The sequence below is a fragment of the Anarrhichthys ocellatus genome, unplaced genomic scaffold (assembly GCF_004355925.1).
Source record: "Anarrhichthys ocellatus isolate YVR2014 unplaced genomic scaffold, GSC_Weel_1.0 scaffold21, whole genome shotgun sequence".
NCBI lineage: Eukaryota > Metazoa > Chordata > Actinopteri > Perciformes > Anarhichadidae > Anarrhichthys > Anarrhichthys ocellatus.
The window spans coordinates 5,046,178-5,055,350 of NW_022280051.1; the positions used below are offsets into that span (position 1 = coordinate 5,046,178).

The 9,173-nt window shown below is 43.5% G+C and overlaps 1 protein-coding gene across 1 annotated transcript in view; it reads left to right on the forward strand.

The window, feature by feature from the left end:
- dgki (diacylglycerol kinase, iota) overlaps positions 1-9,173 on the forward strand; it is a 40,986-nt gene that overhangs the window by 23,138 nt on the left and 8,675 nt on the right. The window contains exons 2-15 of the mRNA XM_031859295.1: positions 7-109; positions 421-516; positions 692-774; positions 1,064-1,124; positions 1,213-1,326; positions 3,626-3,751; positions 4,330-4,408; positions 4,665-4,720; positions 5,550-5,612; positions 6,356-6,429; positions 6,584-6,695; positions 6,786-6,872; positions 7,203-7,315; positions 8,609-8,671. Of these exons, the coding sequence (XP_031715155.1) occupies positions 7-109; positions 421-516; positions 692-774; positions 1,064-1,124; positions 1,213-1,326; positions 3,626-3,751; positions 4,330-4,408; positions 4,665-4,720; positions 5,550-5,612; positions 6,356-6,429; positions 6,584-6,695; positions 6,786-6,872; positions 7,203-7,315; positions 8,609-8,671 (1,230 nt within the window). The remainder of the gene's footprint in view (positions 1-6; positions 110-420; positions 517-691; positions 775-1,063; positions 1,125-1,212; positions 1,327-3,625; positions 3,752-4,329; positions 4,409-4,664; positions 4,721-5,549; positions 5,613-6,355; positions 6,430-6,583; positions 6,696-6,785; positions 6,873-7,202; positions 7,316-8,608; positions 8,672-9,173) is intronic.

The window sequence follows — 9,173 nt, forward strand, 5'->3', positions numbered from 1 at the left end:
TGTGTGTGTGTGTGTGTGTGTGTGTTTACCCCAGAGCTCACTTAAGAACTCTGCCAGGAGAAAAAAGCGAACATCATTTAAACGAAGGACAAGCAAGAAGGGACTGGATGTAAGTAGCACTATGAGACTGAACGTTAGTGTTTTTAAGTGTATATACCGGGTTCAGATTTATGTTTTCCTCTCATCTGAGCAGATTTATACGCTCTACTTACCTACTGAACATGTGCGTAAATGTTTTTATGACCATGTATTGTGACCACATGGATCAATGAACAGCAATGAAAACTGAATTTTCTGCCCTTTGTAAATCAGCTAATCGATTAGTCGCCTAATCATTTCATCATTATCTTTCACATACTTTGTTTGTTTTTCCACCTTTTGCACATCTCTCTTTGTAACTTTGTCTCTTTCTGTCTTCAGGAGTCTAAATGGCGTCCGTTCATGTTGAAGCCTCTTCCTTCACCTCTCATGAAGCCCATCTTGGTTTTTGTCAATCCCAAGAGTGGAGGCAACCAGGTCAGCAAACCCTGAAATGTTTTATTTTTGTCTGTTTGAGACTCCTTCAAGCTCACCATCAGTGAGGATTTATGAAGATACTGGTATCATATGAAATTGTTCCTCCTGGAGGATCTTCCAATACGGTTCGTCAAGTAGTTGTAGGACAACCCTGACTGTAAATGTCTCTCTGTAGGGTGCCAAGGTGTTACAGATGTTAATGTGGATCTTGAACCCTCGACAAGTCTTCGACCTGTCACAGGGGGGGCTGCGAGAGGCGTAAGTACCCTTCAGTTGGGAGCAAAACATTTCACGAGTGTGTAAAGAATGCAAATATAGAGAAACAGCCAATTTAGTTTTCTACTTAAACCGTCATTATCTACTGCCGGGGTGAAGGGGCTGTATCTTCTCACTTCAGCGTTAGTCATTATCCTCTTTTATTCAAATACTCTGCTCACGGGTCGAGCAACTTTCACAAAGCTTGCACCAATTACACCCACTCAACACAATCAGTCTTTGTTATGTTGTATTCGACAACCTCTCTCTGCTTTGTGTGTGAAATTGTCAGGTTGGAGTTGTATCGTAAAGTGCCAAATCTGAGGATCCTTGCCTGCGGAGGGGACGGCACGGTAAGACTCTGTTCTATTGTGATGTATTTCTATACATTCTATTGTGAATCTCTGCAGCCTATAACCTCCTGTGCTCGTCTTTCTGTAGGTGGGCTGGATCCTGTCCACTCTGGATGAGCTGCAGATGAACCCCCAGCCTCCGGTGGCTGTTCTTCCTCTGGGAACAGGAAATGACCTCGCCAGGACACTCAACTGGGGTGGGGTGAGTTGTAGCCTTGACTTGTGAGCGGGAGGACGTCGCAGCTACTCCCCCTGTAGCTGTTCAGTCATTTAAGTGTGTTTGATGTCTTTGAGTTCAGGTTGATTAAAACAAGTTCTCTCTGCAGAGTTGTTGAAATTAAATGAAGATAAAACAATGCCAGCACTTCCAACACACTCAATAAGTTGAAAAGGAATATCTAATATTTGTCTCTCAGACACTTCTGGGAGCGACAGAAAAACTCACATTCCAGGAAGTCTACGACACGCTCTTCCTGCGCAACTCTTCCTCTAAAGCCCGCCATTCAGCCATCGTCTGACCTCTCCGAGGCACAGCACGTCACACAACGATGACACGGCCGTTGTTGACACTTCCCTTTAATTGATTCTATGACGAGTGTAACATTTTCTCTTTCTTTATGCAGTAGAACCACATTCGTGTAACCTACGATCACAGCAGCAACAACACGTTCCTGTTTAATTGTACACAGGTTTTGGTGTGTAGAACTAAGTTGCAGAGTGTTTTAGAGTGTTCCTTATGGTGCAACAAAGAAGAAGAGACTTTTTAAAAGCACCCACATTCTTTCATTAGGCTTGTCTTTGGTCCAGTGAGGTGGGATTGTATCGACGATAATCCATCAAATAAAACTCTGCATGAGACCCGTGAATGACTGACAGGATTCATGGAGCACAAAGCAGAAGAAAGTCCTGAAACGGAGAGAGAGATGAACATTCATATCTACTTTGTGGTTAATTAGTGTGTCCTTTCTGTCCTCTACTGGCTGCAGCGTTTATATTTTTATCCACTTTGTCTCTTTCCTTTCCTCGTTCTTTTCTTTCTCCTTTCCCTTCAATTCCTTTCCTTTGCTTCCTTCTCCTTACTTTTTCTCTCCTTTCCTTTGCTTCCATCTTCCTCCCTTTCCTTCCCCTTTCTTTCCTCTGCGTTCCATTGCATCCTTCTCCTTCCAATTCCCTTCCATTCAAATCCTTACCTCTCCTATCCGTTGCTTCCTTCTCCTTCCATCTCCTCTCCTACCTTTCAGTTCCTTTCCTCTTTTTTTTTTTTGCTTCCTTCACTTCCCACCTTCTTCCTGCCATTTTTCCTTCCCTCTCCTTTCCTTTTCTCTTCTCCTTCTGACACTCAGTTGTGTTACTCACCATTGCACCTGCCCCACCTCTCTCTGTGTGAGTGTGAATAACCCTGTGACTCAGTGTGTGTGTGTGTGTGTGTGTGTCTGTGCGTGTGTGTGAGACACTCACTGCAGTCCTTGGTACACTGATTTCCTGACCCTGTCCGGACAGAAAATGAAAAGCAGACGACACACAGAGACGGAGGACGGAGAGAATAATGAAAGAAAGACAAAACAGCGTCCATTAGAGAGACCTGGCTTGAATGGCAAAGGTGGACTAGAGAGATGGATTGATGGTGGGATGAAAGGGAGGAGTAAGGTGTGTGTTATCTGTAAAGTCCACTCATTTATGCATGAGGTCTGGTGTGAGTATCTGTGCTCTTGTGCCAGTGAAGCCGCCTCAGTGACCACTTGTTGAGAGCCAATGCTCACATGCTCTCTCTCTGTCTATTCTTCTCTTTCTTTCCCTCCCTTCATGTGTTCACGTGTGTGTTCTTGTTATCAAATAGATAACGGGAAGAGAGACCTCGGTGGTTCGACAGATAAAAAGAGGGATAGAGAGGAAATCATCCTTTCATCTCCCTTTACCTTCTCTTCCCGTCCTTCTCTCTGCTCTCCCTCTCCTCACTTTCTTCCTTTTCTTCCTCTTTTCTCTTTACTCGTTCTTCCTCTTCCTTTCCCTTTTGGTCTTCCATTGTTTTTCCTGAATTTATAAGAGTAATTCTATTGACAAGACTCAATTTAATGACTTATCTGAATTTGTTAGTTACTTGATACGAGCGTCCCCTTCCGACCGTTAAAACCGCTGTCGGCACAACAATCTCCCCTCAAGGTCCTCTTACTGTCGTAGCTGTTCTGGAGCTTTTGATGGGATCACACGATCTTCCTCTGCAGATGAAGTTATTACAGATGTTCCTCTGAGCACTTGAAGGACTTGAAGTTGGGATTGAAAGGTCATTCTTGACCCGTGGAAACAGACAAAACAAATCTCACCACAAGGTCCATTTAGTAGCAGCTGGTCTGGAGCGTTCGGTCATTTCACATCTACTACTAGCTACTAAAATGATCATCTGCATTGGACACCTTGGCTCGACGCTTTAACTCTATATGTTATTTAATGTAAATTCACTCCTCTTCTGTCTCTCTCTCTCTCTGTCTATATTTTGTCTGAAGGGTTACACAGACGAGCCGGTGTCCAAGGTTCTGTGTCACGTGGAGGACGGTTCGGTGGTGCAGCTGGACAGGTGGAACCTCCTGGTAGAGAAAGGTGCTGCGCAGCCGGAGGAGGGAACACAGAAGGTCAGCTGGGTGGTCAGGGTGTGTGTGTGTGTGTGTGTGTGTGTGTGTAATTCGAGGGTTAAGACTTGGTTACAATAAGTTAAAGCCACTATGTGCAGAACTTTTAGCATCTTTCAAGAGATAGGGGGCCTAAAATCCGTATCAGTTCAAATGTACGCTATATGAACAATATTTTCAGACAACACTTTTTGACAGGGAGCCGAAGCCGTTATATCCATCTACGCCCTCTTCAAAGCCACAGGAGTCCTTCGACAAAAACAGTAATTGTACCTTGCAGAACTGTTTTAATACACGGCTTTGAAGAGAGCGTAGATGATATCTTAGTTCCCCGTCGGAAAGGACTTTCTGACAACAAGGTAAGTCAGTGTAAATATTGTAAATATAGCGTACACTTAAACAGAGTTTTTAGGTGTCTAAAATACGTCCACAGCAGTATATTGCTCTGCTCCCGTGCTGGTCCTCCTGTCTCTGACTGTGGATAAGTACCTCATACAACCCCACTTAAAAAAGATGAGTCGTCTAATTGTGTAATATTTATGCAAACATGCTCACTTAAATACGTCGTCCTTTGTCCTCAGCTGCCTCTGAATGTGTTCAACAACTACTTCAGCCTGGGCTTCGATGCTCACGTCACCCTGGAGTTCCACGAATCCAGAGGTCGGTGAAATCTTAATCGCTTTTCTTCACCCCACATTTCATCCTGCATTAACTCTATTTATATTCCATTAAGTCCTTCTCTTTCCTGTTAATGCATCGCACTCCACTGAAAGAGGAGCAGAATGAAATAAAACTTTAAAAAGGACGCGTTCATGCGCGCACGAATGAGTCCGAAGTCTTCCTCTACCTACGCCTCTGTGTTTGCAACACATTTAATGTGTTCTCCTTCTCTGCCTCTCTCATTGTGTCTTTGCAGAGGCCAACCCAGAAAAGTTTAACAGTCGCTTCCGCAACAAGATGTTCTATGCAGGGGTGAGTGTCCCGCTTGACTTATTGCCCACTCAGAAACTCAGAAACTCAGTGTTATTAACACACGAAGAAAAAAACGTAGTCTTCTACAAGAATCACGGCTGAGAGGGAAGCAACATTGGAGTGAAGGAAGGGAATGAGGGGAAAAGACAGGAGGATAAGGAGAGATGGAGCGGCTGGACGACACAAACATCAGGAAATACAGATGAAGGGAAAACAGATAAACTAATCACTGCCAGAGTGAGGAGGTTGGGATACAGCAGGGTGTGTCTCTGAGTCTTACTGTCGGCCGTAAATACTTATTAAAGTCCTAAATCCAATCGGAAGTGGTGTTATCTGCCACCATGCAACGCCAAAGTTAATTGCAGTTTCTAGTCATTTTAGATTAATAATGAATCTGCATCCCGTGTGCTATAGTAAACATGATGATGTCATGGTTTATTATAATTATAATAATAATGAATTTTGACATTTTGCACTTTTATAGCATCGTGTAGTTTGTCGAAGTTTTGATTAGAAGTGAAATTCATCATATTTTCCAGCTTCTTCTCAATGTTTGTTTTGAATTTTTGTCTGATTCAAATCTGAAGTTGGACAGACATCTTATAACTTTTTCTAAACTCACAATATTCTATAAAGAATGAGAGATGTGAGGAATAAAGGACGGGTGGGAGTCTGAGAGGAAGCATGTAGGGGAGTTATCTCTATTTAATGAGGGAAATGTAATGAACTGTAATTCTGTTTGATTGGGTTCGCTTTTCTCTCTGTGTGTGTGTGTGTGTGTGTGTGTGTGTGTGTGTGTGTGTGTGAGCACGTGGTTGTGTCTTTGCAGGCTGCGTTCTCAGATTTCCTACAGAGAAGCTCGAGGGATTTGTCCAAGCACGTCAGAGTGGTGGTGAGTGTTAACACACACTGTCTCTCTCTCTCTCTCTCTCTCTCTCTCTCTCTCTCTCTCTCTCTCTCGATCTGTATCGCTTTCCATGTCGACATGTCTAAGCAGCAGGTCGGCCGGGTGATTAAAAGGTCCGTCCTTCAACTCCTCTTTTAACATCGGCCATGCTGAAGTGTCCTTCAGTGGATCCTGACCAGAGCTGCTGACCTCCGTACTGTTATTAGAGCAGCAGCTAACAATCATTCTCGTTAACGATTCGGCTTGTTTGTTTTCTTGATTTTACATATATATATATATATATATATATATATATATATATATATATATATATCAAACACAATACTGATCTACTAAACTACTACATACAACCATCGTTGGTTGTAGTGTTTTCATGGGATCCTTGCTGAAGAATTCCTACATTCATGCCTCGGGTCCATGCTTCTCCTCACTCTTTGGCGCTGCCACAACTCCTCGAGGGTGTCCTTGAATGGGAGAGTCTGACGTGACCTTTGACCTGTAATCAATCACTTTCCACCCACTTCACATCACAACAGGTTTTTAGAGCGAGAGCATTCAAACTGAGAGTGAGAACTGAGAACTGAGAGAGAAGCTTCAGAAGGATCTGAGAGTGAAAATGAGTTGTTTTGTACAGCAAAAGAACTTCATGCCTGAGGGCATACATCTGGTTTTGGTAATAGCTGGTAAAAGACACAGATTTGAACTTTTCCTTTCCTTGTCTCTCTCAGTGCGATGGTACCGATCTAACTCCGAAGATCCAGGAGCTGAAGTTTCAGTGCATTGTGTTTCTAAACATTCCCAGGTCGGTGAATATACAGAGTCCATGAAACTGTGTCTGATATTTATTGGGATCATTTTCATGCCCAAAAATTTGACCTATTTATAATTTCTCAGTGTTTGGTTGAAGCCATTGCCGTTTTGGTGAACTAATGACGCATAATTTTAAACGTGTGCAGGTACTGTGCAGGCACCATGCCGTGGGGGAACACAGGCGACCACCGGGACTTTGAACCGCAGCGACACGACGACGGCTGCATCGAGGTTATTGGCTTCACCGTGGCCTCTCTGGTGAGATAACAAGGAAATAGAAACAGTGTGGTACGGTCTGATGAAATCGTCATCCCTTCATTTGCCGTAAGTCTCCGCTCTGTCCACCAGGCGGCGCTACAGGTCGGCGGTCACGGAGAGCGATTACACCAGTGCAGAGAAGTCGTCCTCACTACCTTCAAGACTGTACCTGTTCAGGTGAGTGTATTCGCCAAATGATGAGCCCATTGCGTGAATTTACTTTGTTATTATATACAGATTATAGCTACAGAAAGTAAAACAACATGAGATGAAACTACATTTTTGCAGCAGAAGAATAATATAGTTAAGATTTAGAACGTGTGCACAAGTATAGTTACGTATTATACCTTTAAAAGATATTTAAGACCATGTTTTTACCTGTTCTCTCTCTGGAAAAGCATGTTTATTTCCCTCAAACAAAGTATTGTATCGTATCGTATTGTCACTGATAATAAAAATGACCAAACAATGAGTTGTCCTCGTGTGTCTCTGTTTGTTTGCATGTAGGTGGACGGTGAGCCGTGTCGACTGGCTCCCTCCACGCTCCGCATCTCCCTCCGAAATCAGGCCAACATGGTCCAGAAGAGCAAGAGACGCACCTCTGTGCCCCTGCTTAACGAGTGAGTCACACACACACACACACACAGAGAGAGGAACTAGGCCAGCGGTGTTGTAAAAGCCCGGGTTTGCACTGAGTGAGTCATACGATCTGTTTAGTGGGAGCTGGCATTCACTCCTCTCTGTGTCCCACATCTCCCGTCAGCTCGCCAAACCACAATCAAAGGACGGATGTTCAATTTAATCAAGACGAAAGCACCGGGGAGACCGGCTGACATGTTATACTGTGTGGTTATGTCGGCTGAGAAGGAGAATGAACCGAGATCTTTATTGATTTCTATCGGGGATGAAGCAGCAGAGCTGTATTGCGGTGCAGTGGTGGGAGAAGTACTCCGATCCTTTTAGTTAATTAAAAGTAGGAATACCGCAGTCTTAGAATACTCCATCGTGAGTAGTCCTGAATTAAAAACGTTACTTAAAGGTACAGTGTTATAGATCAACCCCTCTGCTCACTCCTCCCTTTGTAGACACACACTGTCCCTTTAAGAACAGTACCTGTATTAAATGTATAATAATAACAAAACAATGCTTATATCTGGCTACTAACACTCCTCCATTCCCTGTAGCACTAATACTTATCCATGTATATCTTTGTCTTTATATATGTGAGTCTACCAGCTACAGTAAATACGTGCACAGTAAATAACAATAAGTACTTCATAGTTACTGCAGTAACTATTGTCTCTGCTTGATGTACTGCTGCTCTACTCTGTGTATCAATGTTTGTCCACTTATCTCTGTCCCTCTTCTGTTCTCACCAACACATGTCTGTGATCGTTTTGATTATTTATTACTTTCATTTGTTTACTTTCTCTCCTCTCCTTCCTTTGTTTCCTTCCTCTCCTCTTGTTCATTTCATTTTTTTCTCCTCTGGTCTCCTTCTCCTGTCCTGTCTCCTCCTCTCTTTTTTATTTTCTCTCCTCATCTCTTTTTCTCCTCATCTTGTCTCTTCTCCTGTCTTCTCCTCTTGTTTCCTTGTCTCTTCCCGCTCTTTCCTTCTCCTCTTTTCACTCTCTTCCTCTCCTCACCTCCTCTCCTCCTTCTCTCTTCCTCTCCTTGACTCACCAACTTTCTTCCTCCGCTCAAACTATACTCTCCTCCTCCTCCTCTCCTCTCCTACTCTCCTCCTCTCTTCCTCCTCTCTTCCTCTCATCATCTCCTCTCCACCTCCTCTCATCATCTCCTCACCTTCTCTCCTCTCCTCCATATGTTTCTCCTCTCCTCCTCACCTCCCTCCCCCTCCTCACGTTCCTCCTCTCTTCTCTGTGTGTGTGTGTGTGTGTGTGTGGCCGTAGTATTCAGAAGGTGTGTGCAGCAGATCTGCGCCGCCTCTCTGCTCCCCCCGACTCCTTCTCTGTGTAAGTACCTGAGCCCTCTGTCACTGAACGTCACTGTGTGTTTGGGAACGAGTGAGGGAGCGAGTGAGGGGACGAGTGGACGAGTGAGGGAGCGAGTGAGTGGACGAGGAGTGAGTGGACGAGTCAATGCTGTTGTTGTCAACGTTTGTCTGTTTGGGTTCAACCAATATTTAATTCCATGAAACTGAAGCCCTTTTTTCTCCTTACAATAAGTTTGCATTTGTCAAATATTTTTGACAACTTTGCATTTTACAACTTTTACGTTTTCGACCAAAATCTGATTTCTCCTTTTATGCAAACTTTTATTAATATTTGTACTCAGTAGATTCTTTAAAGGTGTTGAATACTGACACAAAGGGAAAAATATTTGCAGCATCAACATATTTGTGTCATTGTTGACTTCAAAAACGTATATTGGTCGAACCCAAGTTGAGTCGTATCGTGTTGAATGTGAGTTTTTGTTTTTATGTGGAGAGAGAGAGAGAGAGAGAGAGAGAGAGAG